Here is a 17,407-nt window from a genome sequence, read left to right as displayed (position 1 = left end):
ACGTGAGTGAAGTGAAAGCATCTCTGAGAAGCAAGAAGCCTGGAGTCCCACCAAAAGGGAAGATCCTCACAGGGACAGAAACCTTTCAGGGCCTCAACTGGGATTTTGGAATTTTTGTTTGTTTTAATTATATTTTTAATTGAAATTTTAATTAACGTTTCCACAAAGGTTGGGTTTTCATGGATTCATTCTTGCACATTTCCTTTTGCCTCTCCATCCCCCTCCCCCATCCACTTTGCCATGCACCTCCTGTTCCAGATGGTTGTCAAACATACAATGCCTAATCATATATTCCTTTGAGACAGTTCTTCCCCTCACCTGTTCTAATGTAGTGTTCATAATCCACCTACCTACTCTTTTCCTATTCTCCCTCTACCCCCCATGTCAGTCCTATTTTATAACGGCGGTGTTACGCAGTATCTGTCCTTTTGTGACTCAGCTCTTTCACTCAGCATGTCTTCCAGGCTCACCACGTTGTGTAATGCTTCACGAGTTCATTGTTTTTCAGTGCTGCATAGTATTCCATTGTGTGAATTCACTGTAGTTTTTCTATCCACTCATTTGTTGGTGGGCTTGCACTTCCACCTCTTTGCTATTGTGACTAATGCAGCAAAAACCATGAGTGTACATTTATCTGTTTGAGTCATGACTCTGGTTTCTCAGTAGTGGAATTGCTGAGTCAAATGGTATTTCTATTTCCAACTTTTTAAGAAAGTGCTAGACTGCCTTCCATAGTGGCTGAACCATTCTACACTCCCACCAACAGTGAATAAGAGGTCTAAACTCTCCACAACCTCACCAGCACTTGTTTTATTGATGCCCTGTTGAGCTTTGCTCTTGTTGCTGGGGTGTGATATCATCTCATAGTTGTTTTAATTTGTATCTCTGATGGCTGGAGACGTTGAACATTTCTCCATGTGCTTGTTTGCATTTGAACATTGTCTTTACTGAAGTTGTCTATTCATATCATGTGCCCATTTTACAAAAATGGGTTGTTTTCCTTTTTCTTGTTGAGGTGCTGGAGTATTTTACAGATTTTAGATACGAGTCCTTTATCAGGTATGTCATTGCCAAATATTTTATCCCAGTCTGTGTGTTTCCTTTTTATTTGCTGGAGAAGTATTTTTATATACATAGGGATTTGATTATTAGAAGGTCCCACTCATCTATTTTATTCTCTCCTGGTTGTAGGTTTTTCATTATGCTTGGAGGTCTGTTCATGATGTAGATTAGGGCGTCCAGAGTAGTTACTAACTTTTCTCTGTTGAATTTCATAGTGTTTGGTTTTATTTCTAGGTCCCTATCCACCCTGAGTTGGTTTTTGTGTATGGTGTGAGGTGTGGTTCTTCCTTAAGTTTTCTGCAGATAGTTTTCCAATTTTACCAGCACCATTTGTTAAAGAGGCTGTTACTTCTCCACTTAATTTAGTCTTCTCGTCAAAAATCAGTTGACCATAGGGAGATGAGCTGATTTTGGGTTCTCCATTTTATTCCATTAGTTTCTATGTCTGTCTGTTGCTGTACCAGTACCATGCTGTACTGACTACCACAGCTATGTTGTGGAGTAAGAGATCAGGGAGTGTGATGCCTCCTACCTTGTTTCTCTTTTTCAGTAGTGTGTTGCTTATTCGGGGTCTCTTTCCATTCCAGCTAAAACTGAAGTTGCCTGTTCCATCTTGTATTGGGACTGCACTACATTTGTTGATTGTCTTTGGTAGAATGGTCATTTTCACAATATTGAGTCTTCCTATTCATGAAAATGGTATATTCCTCCATTTCTCTAGGTCTCTTTTTGCTTCTTACATTAATTGTGTTGTTGGTTTTTCTGACATTTGAGGGCTTGATATTTTAGTTACTTCATGACTGACAGTGAGTCAGATCAGTTACTTGTGATGAAATACTACAAGAATGAAGAATGAACAGTGTTTTACAATTCACCTGAAACATCTTAATGTTCAGTCCACTGAATATATCACAGGACGATATATCTGCCCAGCAGTAGTGTGCCTGCCCGGCTACTTTCTACATTTCATCACTTTTATAGTCTTCTATGATAATATCATCATCATCATCATCATCATCTTCTTCTTCTTCTTCTTCTTCTTCTTCTTCTTCCTTCCATGTCTTCTCGGGCTGTGAAGCGCTGAGGCTGGATGGCAGGCAATTCATTCCCACTACTCTGATTCAAAGGAAGAGAACAGCCTTCATTCAGGCTCAGCTGTCTGCAGGGATTCACACAGAACTTCCTCTACAAAGTGCCCTCTGTTAAGCTGGGCTTCATCTCCACTGTCAGGGTCTACATTCCATGCTCTTGTCAGTTGAGGCTTCCATTTTCAATCTTCTAACAGGTCGTTTTAGAGGAAGCCTTCCAATGGCTTGAATTAAATAAATCTATGCTTGCTTTTTTCACTGGACTAGTCAGTAAAGAAAGGTTTGGAGGCATAAAACGGGTAAGCAGAAACAGAAAAAAGTTCTCTTTAATACTCCTGTTTATTAGAAACCACTGATATTTGTGCAAGGGTTGAAAACTTGCTTCTTCTCTCTGGCAGTGAGGAAATCCTCAGACTTTGTTGAAATGTATCACACCTCTTGTAGATACTGATGTACTATACTCTCCCTGAGTAAAGAGCATGTAATCCAGTCACCACTGAGGACATCTGCAAAACTCAAAAATGCACTGGCTCTCATAAGGTCATCTATTTCCACAAAGAAATCTACGCACTTTGGTGAAGACATAAACAATTCTCCTGGAATGTGAGACATTTCTATGACCTCCTCAGGTTGAATAACTAAGATATCCTGTTCATTGCTAACTGAGAGGGCAGTCAAAGTGAAGCTAATTCTGCTATATGGGTGTACTTTTATGATACAGTATTTTCTCCAGAGCTCTGAAGAGAGCCAAGACAAGATAGCTTGATATCTTGTCTTTCAAAAACCCTGTCAAGCTTTTCTGTTTTGATTTGGACAGCACAGCATCTGATTTTAAGGAAAACAGTCCTTTTCTCCTTGACCATAAATTGCTCTCTCTCCTTTTGAAAAAGAAACTGGAGGTTATTTATTGCTCTTGTGGTATCACCAGAACATCCCTGACATGGCAACTCCAGAGCCTCCTCAGGAGCAGTACTTTTTTTCCTTCCACATTTATTAACTTCTCGTGTGACTATTTGATTAAGATATTTCATCAAAACTGTTGGCACAACAGGATTGAAACTAATATTTGCTACAGAACAGTCATCCTGAATTTCTTTGGGAAACAGAAGCCACGAATTATTGACTCCACTCACACTGTCAGGATTCTAAGTACAAGAGGACATCAGCCAATCTGGATATATTTCCTTAAAATATTATGTAAAATCTGAGAATCTTGATAAAACTGGTTAGGTAGATCTTCAATCCAAATTATCTTCTTGTCCTCATAGCATCTCCAAGCATTTGCAGCTTATTATACTAGTTGCTCTTAATAGAAACTATTTAAAAATTCACATCTGAGGCTCATAGAAATATATGGAGGCTTGATTCAGAATGAAGAGTTTCCTTAAAATCATCTTTTTGAAAGTCTGGTAAAACTGGACTAATCCATTCTTGTACTTGAATGCCAAGTTCCTTTGATAGTATTCTTAGGAATGTTGTCTTTCCACAGCCAGCAAGACCCGTTACTAATAAAATAGACTCAGATCCACCCTTTTTAGTTATTTTTTTAGAGGTTTTATTTCTCATACTTGAGCTCTTAACTAGGTTTCAACTTCTTCAATTTTCTTTTTATGTACACCAAGTTCATGTCAAGTTTGAGGCTTATATTTATCCACCCATAGTTCATTTTCAGGGAAATATTCTTTTGAATTTTCCAGACCACTGATTTGTTCTATGAGGGCACCTTTCCTCTCTTAACTGGAAATCATTTTTCTATCTGGAAAGCTATTTTCTAATGTGGAAGACAGCATTTTTTCTTCTAAGACTTAAGTTATTTACACTGAGACAGTAAGAGCAGTATAGACGTTTGCAGTTCCTGAAAAGCCATTAAATGATGGGTCTACCCAGTTGGCTACCTTTGTTGAAGATAGCGTTGGTCTAACAAACGTTTTGACACTATAAACGTTGATAGTTCTCATCCGTAATAATCTGTAGTACATGAAAATATAATTCACTTTGCCGGAGCTGCATCCCCTCATGGGCAGAGAGAAGCTGAAGAGAAAAGGTTCTGTCTCGGTGGAAGAGGAGCCACCCAGCTCTCTTGTAAGTAATGTTTCGTAATTTTCTTTTGTATAGGTCTTTTGTGTCTATAGTTAGATTTGTTCAAGTAATTCATCTTATTGGAAGAAGGAGTGGCACCCACTTCTGTAATAGCTTGCCTCCAGAAACCCTATGAACCTGGAGAGAGGATGAAAGACTCAACAAGCGTTGAAGACTCTCCTTCATAGGGTCACTATGAGTCACCTGTGACTCGACGGCACTTAACAACAATAACATCAACATAGAGAGAGATCAGCTGGCCCAGTGGACAGAAAGTGATGCTACCAAGCCAAAGGTGGGTGACTTTTAATCCGCAGCCCTCAGGCCTGTCTTTCATTGTTTTTGTTCAGACATTCCTCTAGGTCATGCTGTACAGCGGTAACTTGTGCTTGCCGTGAGGCTGAACACTGTGACACTGATGTGTCCAATGCGTTAATGGCTGGTTACCCAATGCAGACAGTGTGGGCTGGAGCTCCCCGATTAAAACAAGCTTGGAAGGAGGAGTGGCATCCACTTCCATAATAGTTTGCCTCCGGAAACCCTATGAACCTGGAGAGACGATGAGAGACACCCAAGCGTTGAGGACTCTCCTTCATAGGGTCGCTATGAGTCGCCTGCGACTCCACGGCACTTAACGACAATTCACCTTAATCTTCATCATTTCTATTTAATATAGTTATTAGATATTGTAATTAGTATCCTTTTTCTTAGCTCCATTTCTATATTCTTTGTCACTGTAGAGAAATCCAGCTAATTTATGCTGAATCTTTAGAGTTTTCTAAGTATACTATCTATCAACTGCATATAGAGATAGTTTTACCTCCTCTTTGCCAATCTGGATACCTCTTATTTCCCTCTCTTGCCTTACTGCTCTAAGACTTTCAATATAATACTAAAGAGGAGAAGTGACAGTGGGCATCCTTGCCTACTTTCCGTTCTCAACAGGAATTCCTTTTAATCTCTCTCCATTAAGGACAATGTTGGCTCTTGGTTTTTTTGTTTGCTTTTTTTTTTTTTTAATTTTATTGGGGTTTTTTGGTGCGTATACTGTCAAATCAGATCTGACGGAGAGTGCCCCTCCTTTCTCCAGCAGAGCATCTGTGCACCTCTAGGATTACAGTGCAGCTTTTTGTCACTAGGCACCAGAGGCCCCTGGGTCTTGGTTCTATGTACATATTTTTCACAAGTTTGAAGAAATCTCTCTCTCTACTGTGGGCTTTTTGGTTGGTTGGGGTTTTTGTTGTTTTTGGGTTTTGTTTTTTTAAAAAAAAACAACAAACAAACAAAACCAAAAACAACCAACCTAACCACCTCAACTGTGGCATGTGAGGCTTGGCAGATTCCTTGCTGAGGTCCAGGCCAGGGCAGAACCTTGGAACTTGGGACACACATTATGGTCTAGAGTCTTGGCCACAACCTCAGAGCTCTTAGGACCATGTCTGGAGCTAGCTGCTGGAGGGATGGCATGTTGACTGCTTGAGCATAAAGACCCATAAAGGTCCTAAGTGACCAGAGACAGAACCCAACCCATCTGTAAACCTGGAGCAGCTGGGGCATGGACTGAGGGCATGCACCCTGTGCCCAACATCCTAATTCTGGCCTCCCTTCTCCTTCTTCCCTGCACATTCTATCCACAGGCACCAATAAGGACATAAAGACAAAGCTGCTCCCAGTGCAGACAAGAGGTCATACCATGCATCTGCCAGTCTCACAGGGCCTGACACAAGATAGGGAGGGCGAGGACACTCAGAGTCCAAAACAAAACGATTCTCCTGTAGCAGAAGAGTCACTTAGAAGTCTGACTCCTGGCCAGGGTGTGTCAGATACTCAGATCTGGACAGCACTTGACAGGATTATTCACAGGATCAGGAGGAGCTTGTGGGCCCAGAATTCTATCAAGGGAAGTCACTGTAGTCCCCAGGTGTGTCCACGCCACCTATTCTATTCAGAAAGCAGATATAAGGCCTCCACGTCTGAAGGCTAAGAACTGACCTGGACCTGGCTGCCCCCCTTGAGCTCACCTTCCGCCCCGATGGACACCAACTTGACTCCTTTGCTGGCAATAAAGTCGAGCGCTTTGTTCACATTGTTGATTTTGTGCACTCTCATCTTCCCTCGCTCCGGCTTAGGTAACCGCTCCCCTGAGATATACACGTGCAAAAAAAGGGAGCAAGGGAAAAAGCAGCTTTAGTTTCCTAGTACTCTTCAGAACCAGCCCTTCAGGCCCCAACCCTTGCTACGCTACTCTCACAGCTGGGAAGGGTCTCACTTTCAAGGACCAGCTGGGACAAGCATATTGGAAAGGCTCACCTGAAATGACCTCCAGGAGAAGCATGAGCTTGAGCCCATCACGGAAGTCCTCGTCGATATTCTCAATCTGCGTGCCCGCCTTCCGCAAGTGGGAGTTGCACCAAGCTGTGAAGGTCTGGGGAAGAACAGACTTTAGGTTGCCGGGGAGTCCTAACAGCCAAGCTATCTCAAGTGCCAGGCTACAGCCCTAACCCGAGAATAGTGGTCATCCTGGATGATTCCTCACAGTTAAACCCTAGGCTCCACACTTTGGATCTATTATTGCTGAGCATCACAGCAACCAGGCAGGTAGATATGCGAACACTGAGGCTCAGTGGTTAAAAGGATCCACCACCTGATCACCAGGTACTGAGTGGTAGGACATGGATCTGAACCCAAGTCAACCAGCCTTAACAGTAAGTGTTCTTTCCCTACCACAAGGCTGCCTTATTACACAAGCCATGACAAGCCCATCATTCACTCATTCACACTGGACCAAGGAACCAGAAGGGAGTGGATGGGCACCAGGTCAGTGCCTTGCTTTGCTCTCATTAAGTTTACTTCCTCTTAGATGCTCACATTCTAACTTTAACTAACTCAAGCAGTCCACAGAGCCCAACAAGACGGTTTCCTATACCCACCACCTGTCCCTCAGGCGCAGGGAGCTCAAAGGTAGCCATGTTTCCACCACTGGTTGAGATGGCAGGACAGAAAGGCAATTGGAAATCAATGCCTTCCAAAGATTCAGAGAGGGGCTAACCTCCTTTGGTCTGGACTCAGGCTTATGCAAGCCTGAAAGTCAGCAACTCCTCTGGACCCAGGACCCTCTGCAGAGCCCTGTCCACACCCCATACAGCTTGGTTTCCTTGTGGACCAGATGCCTTGGCATTTCTGTTTCCTGAAGAATATGCCATACTCCATTTTTCCAAATCTTAGGACCCATAACGGAGGCTCAAAAAGGTCCTTTTTTGTTGTTTCTTAGTGATAAGGCACCCCCACCAGGCTTTTCTCTCAAATGGTTTCTGAGGACAATGGAACACTGGAGGGCAAAGAAGCATATCCTAACACACAGAGTAACGAACCAGAAGCCTAACCCAGAAATACCATTCTCAAGGGTAGCAACACGTACATCGAGGCTCGCAGCCTCATGTGGGTGGTGGGCCTCTCAGGCCCCCTGCTTGCCAAGATACGGTGACAGACAGTGTTGCAGATATGCCCAGACACCTTCTAGGGGAACCAGCCAGCAACAGGGGCTGGGAAAAACCCCAAGCCTCTACTTCCTGTCAATCCTCGTGCCCTGCAACATGCCCTTTTCCCTACAATCTGCAGGGGCTAGGAGGGAGTTGGGCAGAGGGCCAGGCGTGCATGAATATACACTCCAAGTCCAGAGTGCAGGTATGTGGAGGGAGAGAGAGGCATCCATGGAGTCTCAGGCCAAGCATCATTTGTTTTGACAACTGGGACCAGTCTTACTCATTCAAAGACTCAGCACAAGACCCCCTCCACTCAAAGAAACTGCCTAATTAAACACAAGATACCCATGTGGAACCTGCTAAGGTTTTCTTCCAAACAGAGATAGGAGCAACTACAAGCAAACAAGGTTCCCATCCCACCCCACTCACTCTACCCAACACGAGTCCATCTGGTAAAGAAATGAGACTCACTGCTCCACTTTTGCGTATTTAGCCAGGATTTATTCACCTCTCCAAAAATCAAGCCTGAGTATGCCTCTCCAAGAGGCCTCGATGGATGTCCCCTCGTCCAATCTTGATATCTTTCTCACTAGTTTCTAACTGCTGTGTTCTCTCTTCTATAGCCTGAGACTGTGAGCTCCTTAAAGAAGGTTTATCACTTTGATTTCTATCTCCGACCACAAAGCTAGTTATCATTAAGGAATGGTTAATTAACCTTTCCAACCTCATTTCCATGTTTCTTCTACATAAGCCCAACCAGGGGTAGATTGCCGATTACAATAACCAGCAATCACTCATACTTCCTACCGCCTATTTCCTCATCTATCACAAGGCTGACAGCGTGGGGTTGATGTGGCAACAATGTCTGCAGTGTACTCAGTAGGCACTCAAACACCAGTTCTCTGGCCATTCCCACTGCCTCCTAGCATATGCCTCCCTCCCTGTCAGGCCTGCTGAAACCTGCCCACCTCTAAGATGAATGCCACTCGGTCCCTTAACTGCTCTAACCACCGGACCACATCCCATGTCCTTAACTGCAAAGGCCCTGGCCAAGCCCCCACTGTCTAGAGCAGCAGAACTGCAAGAGACCCTCTTACCCTCCTGAGACAGTCCCTGCTCAAACCTGGGAAGATGCCAACCATATGTGACGTTTTCAGGTTCAGCCTGGCTGTCCTCACAGGAGTACACTGCTTCCCATCTCTACCCCTCTGCTCAATTCTGTGGCTACTTTGAGTCAGTTATACAGGCCTGGTTCAAATCCTGGCTCTGCCAACAGATTATTGTGAATAAGCAATCAGGTTTCTTTATATTAATGAGATAAGCTGGAGTTTCTTCATATTAATGAAATAGGGACCATTATCCCTTTTTTTCATCGTTCCAATGAAGATTAAACAAAATACTGCAAGTAAACCACTTAGTGCTGTGCCTGGCACAGATTTCAGTATTCAGCGTTATCACTGTGCCGAAGAACGGTCTATTTTTAAAGAAATGCTAACTGTGTTGTGTATTTCTGCCTCCCTAAGTGGAAGGAGGCAGAATCCTAGGCACAAGGGAGCAGGTGCTCAGGGAGGACACCCACACTCCTCTCCCCAGCCTGCACCTGACATTAGATAGAAGGGAGCCTGGTGACAGGCCTCCTACCCCTACCTCACACTCCTCTCACATGAATTCTTCTGGAAGATGAGGGGGTGTCTCCTGAACCCCACGGAAGAAGAGTGTGACTCACCAGGGAACCAGTCAACCACAGCCAACAGGACATGACTGGCACGTAAGAGCTGGAGTTCAAACAGAACATTTGTGTATTTCATAGCTTTACCCACTTGGTTAAAAAAATTCTGCTATGTACAGCCTCCTGGCCCCTGGCTCAGACCACTCACTACTTATGGGGTGGATGGTATAGGAAAGAGCTTCTCCAGATGCAAGCCCTATATGCCTACCACACCCCCTGCAGTATTCAAAATAATCAGCGAGGGATGTGCACTGACAATGCCACAGGCCACCAAAGGGTCAGGACATCTTCCCTCCCTTCACAAACATTTGTTGAGTGTCCGCCCAGTGCCAGGCCCCACGCTAAGCATATGATGGTGAGCAAAGGAAGATTCAGCCTATGTTCCCATGGAGCTCTCAGCCTGACGGGAAGGTCTTACTAATCAATGACCAACTATAGTAACACCTCAGGAAAAGTGATACTGGGTAGCAATAGTAACAGCCACAGCACAAGACTTCTCTAGAGCTAATTCTGTATGCACTTACTCCTCACAAACCAGTGACACAGATGCTAGTGTTGTGTGCCCACTTTACTGATGAGAAATGGGAAGTTTGAGTGATGAAGTGGCTCGCCAAGGCTCACACCTAGAAAGATGCAGAACTGAATTTACAGGGACTTTGAGTCTGAGACCATGTCCTTAGGAATTATGTGGCACTTGCCCCTCAGATCTTAGGATCTTGGGGGAGGGAGGTGCCCAGACACACATAAGCTTCCCTGAAGAGATGATTCTCACACAACAGCCTGAATGATGAGGCACTGAGATAAAAGAAGAGGCAGTAAGAAGCAGATCATCAGTGACCAGGTGGTGCAAACAATTTAAGTGCTCAACTACTAGCTGAAAATTCAGAGGTTTGACACAGGTGCCCTGGAAGACAGGCCTGGCAAAAGATGATGGCCCTATAGAGAATTTTCTGCATGTAGAAAGTGGCAACTGACTCAACAGCAACTAACGACACCACAATGGGAACAGATTATACAAAGGTTGTCCAGCAGGTGGGACAGAGAGAAAGGAAAGGTCAGCTATGCTAGATTCAGGAGTGAGGGAAAGCAGGGCTGGGGTGAGGCTGGCAGGCAGACTTCACAAGGCCTCAGAGAGGTCATACTGGATGCTACACAAGAACTCTAAAAATACAGTGCAACAATGAATGAATGAACCACCCCCCCCAAAAAAAAGAACTCTAAAAATAAAGGGGGCAAGAGCCAAGACAAAAGGAGAAGATGCTATAAGAGAAGCTTTGTGGGAGGAGGAAGGGCGAGGATTCATGTCAAGTTGTCAACTGACGAGGCCAAGAAATGCAAAGCTCCCTCTTTCTATTCCCTTTGAGAGGACCACAGCTATTGGACCCTCTATGGGGGAAGAGCACACCAAAAAAGCCCAGCACTCTTCTGGATTTCACAGTCAATGATCGTATTCTGGGAGTGGCATCAACTCTGAACAACTTGAACACAACAGTAGTCATGTACACAGCACCTGTCCTTAACGGTAATCAGTACAGTCCCCTCATAACCACTGGATTAAAGTTCCTATCGTGTACTAGCCATGGACACAAGCAAAACAGATGTACACCTCACATCCTAACTAACCAGGGCACAGGCGAGCAAGGAGCATGTTAAAGGTAAGTGTACAACCTCAGTGACTACACTGATTGCACTCATATGTTTTACACACACCCACCCCTTACTGTCATTGAGTTAGAGCTGACCCATTGCTGACACTCCGGTGGGTTTTCAGAGGCAGGAAAGTCAACATGTGAGAATGATGTATTTAAACCACCTGCCTATGGGCTGGCAGATCAACTCCTTATCCACTAAGCCTCCAGAACTCGCTTGCTCTCTCTGCATGGGTATGTAAACTAGTTGCTATCTGACTCCAGTCTGTGGCACGCTCACGTGTCAAGAGTAGAATGGTCTGGTGGCCTAGTGGCAAGAAGCTGCACTGCAATCCCAGAGGTGCACGGTTCAAATCCACCAGATGCTCTGCCGGGGAAGGAGGGACAATCTCCTCCTGTACCAGTCAGATCTGATTTGACAGTACACGCACACACACAAATAATAAAATAAAATTTTAAAAAAAAGAGTAGAATGGTGCTCCTTAATGTTTTCAATGGCTGGTTTTTCAAGAAAGAGACTGACACCGTCTTTTTCCCTGAGGTGCCTCTGGCTGGTCTCAAAGCTCCAAACAGGATAATAACCAAAAGTGAACCACTCAAGGACTCTCCTACGACATAGTCGTCAGTTGTTAGGTGCCAACTGGATGACTCACAGCAACCTTGTGAACAAGAGATCTAAACTTTACACCATCCTTACATTTCTCCCACGCTCAAGCCCACTGTTGCCGTCACTGTGTCAAATCTGCAGCCTCATGATCATATGAGATATTTCTACTTTCATTTTGCAGAAGAGGAAACTGAAGCAAAAAAAAAAAAAAATAAAGTGACTTGTCCAAGGTCACAATGCTAATAAACTCAAGCAGGAATTTGAACTCAGCAGTCTGAGTCCAAAGCCTATGAAGCTAATCATTTTGTACAACCTTCTTGTGATAGTAAGTATGGAGATCTGAATGTCTGGTACACATTTATACACATAGCTAAGATAGGTGTACACACACACACACACACACACACACACACAGAACTAGTGTGACCCAACAGCTAGGGAGCTAGGGAAGTACCTCAAAAAAAGGGATATTTAAGTGGAACGAAAAGGATAATTACAAGTTAGAAATGCAAAAGAGTGGGGGCGGGGTGGGAAGTTTCAGACTGAGAAGACAGTACGTGCAAAGAATATGATTTCCCAGTGTGGCCTGAGTAAAACACCATTGTTCTCAAAGCTCATCCCTGAAAAGAAATCAGGGCTTCTACTCCCTAACCGGAATCCTGCTACAGCTGTCCAAAGAACAAATGAAGGCTGAGTGAAATGTCAGAGAATCTGGGCATAAACTTATTTTAGGCATAATCTTTAAAGGGGGTGGAGGAGGATAGGCAATGTGCTTTATATAACTAACCCAAACTTCTATAAATATACAGGAGGGAAAAAAACCCAACAGGAGCAAAAAGAAAGTGAACGTGGGAAGGGAGAAGGGGAGGGAGTAAAATATGCAGCAATAAATGAATGAAAATCCAACTTTTTAAAGAACTTTCCTTAAAATCATAATAAAATATATTCTTTTTAAAAATGCAGGAGCAGTTGAATTACAATAAAACTTGAAATTTTATATATTTATACACATATAGGGTTAGTCACTCAAGTCTCAAAAACTTAAAATTGCCATCAACTGGAGTTGACTCATAGGTGACCCTCCAACAGGTGTCCAGAGACTGTAAATTACATGGGAGGAGGATTTCTCTGGTGGAGCAGATGATGGATTCAAACCATCAGCCTTTGGATTAGCAGAACAATTCCCTACCCACTAGGCTAGCAAAGCTACTTACTCATGGAAGAGCAGAAAAAGAATTTATATTTGAGTGACAGTGCTGTGCCAGCCACTGTTGCAGATAGTAATCCAGTAAAGTAGACAGCAGAACTGAGTGGAGGGTATGCCCACCCACCTTAGTCTTCACACTAGAGCCTGGCCTGGTGGGACAGACTGGCAAAGCAGAGATCCGTCTCCACTCACCCTGGGAAGGGTGCTTGCACTAGGCCCTTGATTTTCTTGGGAGGAAGGATGTGAACTTTATCTTGGACTGTTGTCATGTGCCATCAAGTCACCTGTGACACACAGAGACCCTATGTACAACAGCTCTGAACCCTGCTCTATCTTGAGCAAACCTCAAGAGCCAGGTCTCTGACACACCTAACCCATTACTAGAGTCACTAAGTCAATTCATCTAATCCAGGGTCTTCCTCTCTTGCACTGTCCCCTTGCCCTTCCAAGCATGATGTCCAACTGGTCCCTCCCTGCAACATGCCCAAAGTATGTCAGATGGAGGTTCAGAATCCTTGCCTCCAAGGAGCAGCCTGGTTTCACCCTCTCTAAGACGAGCCTGTTTGTTCTCCTAGCAGACCATGGTATATTGAATACTCTTCTCCAGCACCACAGCTCAAAGGTATCAATTATTCTTATCCTTATTATCCAATTATTCTCTATTCTTAGTCACTGTTCAGCTTTCTGATGCATAGCAAAAAATTGTGAAGATCATGGCTTGGATCAGGTGCACCTTAGTCTCTAGACTGACATCGTTGCTTTTCAGTACTCTGGAAAGGTTTCTGAAAGCAGATTTTCCTAATGAAATTCATCTTTTGGTTTCCTGGCTGCTGGTACCAATAGAGTTGGTTGTTGGCGTCAAGCAAGCTGAAGCTGTTAATCATTTTTTCAATCTCTTCACCACCTATTTTGATGCTGCCAATTGGACCTGTGGTAACAATCTTTGTTTTCTTGATGTTGAGCTTCAATCCATATTGAAGGCTGCAATCCTTGGTTTTCTGCAACAAGCGCTTCAGGTCCTCCTCAGTTTCAGCAAGCAGGTTTGTGTCATCTGCATAATGCAGATTGTTGATAATCTCCAATCCTGATACCACATTCCTCCTCATAAGAGTCCAGTCTCCTGAATGATCTGTTCCAAATATAGACTAAAAAGGTGTGAGGATAGGATGTCTCCCTGAAGTACACATTTCCTGATTATGATCCAGGCAGTGTTTCCTTGCTCTGTTCTGACAACTGCCTCCTGATCCAAATATAAGCTCTGCATTAGCACGATCAAGTGTTCTGGGATTCCCATTCTTCTCAAAGTCAGCCACAGTTTGTTGTGATCCACACAGTTAAATGTCTTTGCATAGTCAACAAAACACAGACATTCCTCTGGTACTCTCTGCTTTCAGCTAAGATCCATCTAACATTGGCTATAACAGCTTTAAGGCCTCTTCTAAACCAGCCGGCACATCTGGCAGTTTTCTGTTAATGTGCTGTTCCAAGATAATTTTCAGCAGGATTTTGCCTACATGTGATATTTAATGATATTGTTTGATAATTTCCACAGTCTGCACACATGAAAAACAGAGAGAAGAGCCTCCAGAATAGTCATCCATTAAAGCTGCTTCTCTGGTTGCTAAGCAGAGCTTCAAACCAGATCACTCTAGTTCCAGTAACTGCTAAATACCTGTGGATCTACTGCTAGATTAAACTAAATTAGAATCTTCAGTTTAACAAGATTCCTGAGCAACTTTTATGTACATATTGTCAAAAATGTAGATTTTGCTTCAGTATATCTGAGGCTGAGCCAAAAGGAACTAGCTAGAAATGCTGTTGTTAAAATAACACAAAGGGTTGTTGCTAAAATAGTGCAAAGCAGAAAAGGGTAGAGGGTAGAAGAAATATAGTAGGAGAGGAAAAAGATGAACTTGCCAGCTATCACCTGGGAGCCCCGTCACCACTTTCTGAATAGAGTCCCATGGTAAACCTGGTAACATGCTTCAGAGAGTTCACGGGTTTGCCTGCTTTGTCATACTACATGTGCATGTGTCTGTCTGTGTTAGCATGTGCATATACTGGACGAGGTAGAGAGCATAGCATTATTGGTCATACAGTCCTTCCTATGTCACAGGGAACCCTCCCAGTGGTCAGGAAGTGGTGGCTGGGCAGCTGGGGGGGGCGTGAATTTGTTTGGGTTGTGACCTAAGCAACCAGGAATGTGGTCACAGTGGGTTTTACTGAGCCAATTACTAATGACTCCCTACATCAACCAAAAGAAGAGCTCAGAGACAGTGGCACAGTGTCACAGTGGGAAGAGTGAGAATGAGTGCAAAACAAAGGACTGTGGTGACAGCTGAAAACCATTCATTCCCTTTGCTTCCCAACAACTTACTTTTCTTGGTATTGAGGGAGTAATGTAGAGGGAACTGGCTGCTGGAAGCTGGAATTCTACTAAACCCAGAATAAAGATAATCTCTTACAAAGTTAGGCTGGGACAAGCTCCTTAGTCAGGCATGCTGGCTTGTGATTATCCAAAGCTCTTGGGCAGAGTAGGAGGCTTGGCTACATCTATCTCCCTGCAGAGCTGATGTGGTGAAGCCAAACACCATGGGCCGCCAAAATGATCACATGTGGATTCCACTGACTGAGCTTGAGAAGATCATATGCTGATGGTCCCACGTAGCTTCATCCACCTTCCCACCGCCCACACCACTCACCCCTCAGCAGCATATTCAGGCCAACAGTCTGACCCAGAGGACAAACGTGACTGGTGCTGTCTACAGCAAGCACCTGCAGGATACAGGGTCCCGTGAGATGGCAGGAGTTTTCAAATGAAATACCGTGTTTGGTTTGTGGCTCCACTGGGGCGCTGGCTGCACTGAGGGGGATGCGGTCCCACCTCCTGAACTCCCATCTTGCCTGCTGTGGCCTCTGACGCTGCCCATGGTTCCTGCCTCCACAGGTCCTCAAGAAGGGTGTCCAGGACTTGGACACAGGGGAGGCACAGCTATTTATCACTCTGGTGGACATCCACTCTCCTTGTCCATATGCCAGATTGCTGCCAGGCCTTGGGCAAGGCCCAGCCCCAGTGAGGTAGCTTTCCGGTTCCTGAAAGCAAAGCCTGCTCCCTTGCCCTGGGCTTCACTGCCAAGTAAAAAGGTGCTTTCAGGGCTCAGGGCTAAGCCTTCCCAAATCTGGGTTACCAGAGCCCTAGGCAAAAAGACAAGTGCCCTGGTGCCATCTGCATGAGCCATCTAAAATGGTTTGAGTGGACCTCTGAGCTTCTTCCTTTTAAAGATCCCATTGCCTTCACTAGATTCCCAAAGAGATCAGAAACAGGGTATCAGAGGTTGAGAGAAAACACCTGGTCACAGCAGCCAAGGCCATACATGCAACAAGCCAGCCAGCACAGGTAACTAGGGCTGGTGAGAGGGGAGGCCACAGAGCAGCCAGTCCCCAGCAGGAGCAAAGTGGGCAAGCCATGTTTCCTGCCCACATCAGCAGAACACAAACGGAGAGTAATTACAGTGAAACTGGGCATGTTTCTTTATGTCCTGGCCTAAAGTTGCCTTACTGGAAGTGTTCTCAGCCAACCTGAAGGAGCTAACTCTCCAGCTGGTGGAGATGGTATCGCAGTGAGCATTCCGGAGGTCCTGCACGTCCACCACAAGCCGCTTCACCCTGTGGCCTCTCCCAAACACTAATCCCTGCTGAACACCTGAAAAGGTGAATTCTGTTGCCACAACAGGCTCTATTTAATAATTTTGGAGTAAAATCCAATCTTCATGAGACATGTCAGTCCAAGACTTTATCGTCTCATCACACAGGACTTTTGGCAAATGGCATCAGCCCCAGGAGGCAGTCCCTGGCCTTGCCATCTCCACCACTTTATCCCATTTTGTCTAACTCATGGCACCTATTACTAGCAGAAATTATCTTCTTTGTCTACAACCAGTTTCCACCCAGTGAGATGTGAGCCCCATGGGAGTGGAGGCCTCATCTGTCCCATTTGCTGCTGGTCTCCAATGACTGAAAATAGTGTCTTGCACATAGCAAGGATGCACAAAATTCTACAGTGAACAGAGTCTGACTGGGCCTTCTTATACTGGTGGAGGCCGTTGCTCAGGGATAAATTTACTTGCTTTTTGGAGTTCACAAAGAAAATCTTGAATGCTAGATATTCCAAAACAAATTAAGAAAGATGCTCTGTTTAGGGGTTGGGGAGGTAATAGCAGAGTTCAGGTCAAAGAGGAAACCCCTACCAGCCCTCTTTGCTGATGCTATTGCACTTGCGGAAATTGTTTTAAGCCAAGCTGTACCCAGACAGTGGTCACCAGGAATGGAGCTGACCAACATGTTCCAGACATCAATCTGCCAAGCTCTAGAAGGATGAGAACATGGCAAAGTGTTCCAGTCCAAGAATTCTAAGAGATTGAGATTGTACACAGCTTTAGTTTGCTTGGCTCCATAGTCAACAGTCTTGGCACCAGCAGCCAGGAAATTAAAAGGCGCATTGCCA

General features: G+C 44.5%; 1 protein-coding gene and 1 pseudogene across 4 annotated transcripts in view; both read right to left on the bottom strand.

Moving 5' to 3' along the window:
• The window catches only part of ACTN4 (actinin, alpha 4), an 87,575-nt gene that overhangs the window by 25,248 nt on the left and 44,920 nt on the right, over positions 1-17,407 (bottom strand). For all 4 annotated transcript variants that reach the window (XM_006899698.1, XM_006899697.1, XM_006899699.1 and 1 more), the window contains exons 2-3: positions 6,540-6,654; positions 6,251-6,370 (exon numbers count right to left, since the gene is read on the bottom strand). In XM_006899698.1, coding sequence (XP_006899760.1) covers positions 6,251-6,370; positions 6,540-6,654 — 235 coding nt within the window. The remainder of the gene's footprint in view (positions 1-6,250; positions 6,371-6,539; positions 6,655-17,407) is intronic.
• Positions 2,022-4,108, bottom strand: LOC102846081 (annotated as a pseudogene).

The sequence above is a fragment of the Elephantulus edwardii genome, unplaced genomic scaffold, assembly GCF_000299155.1.
Source record: "Elephantulus edwardii isolate Elephantulus edwardi_28Jun2011 unplaced genomic scaffold, EleEdw1.0 scaffold00266, whole genome shotgun sequence".
Classification (NCBI taxonomy): domain Eukaryota; kingdom Metazoa; phylum Chordata; class Mammalia; order Macroscelidea; family Macroscelididae; genus Elephantulus; species Elephantulus edwardii.
Note: the sequence above shows the minus strand (reverse complement) of the source record. Positions and strands in the feature narration are given on the sequence as shown.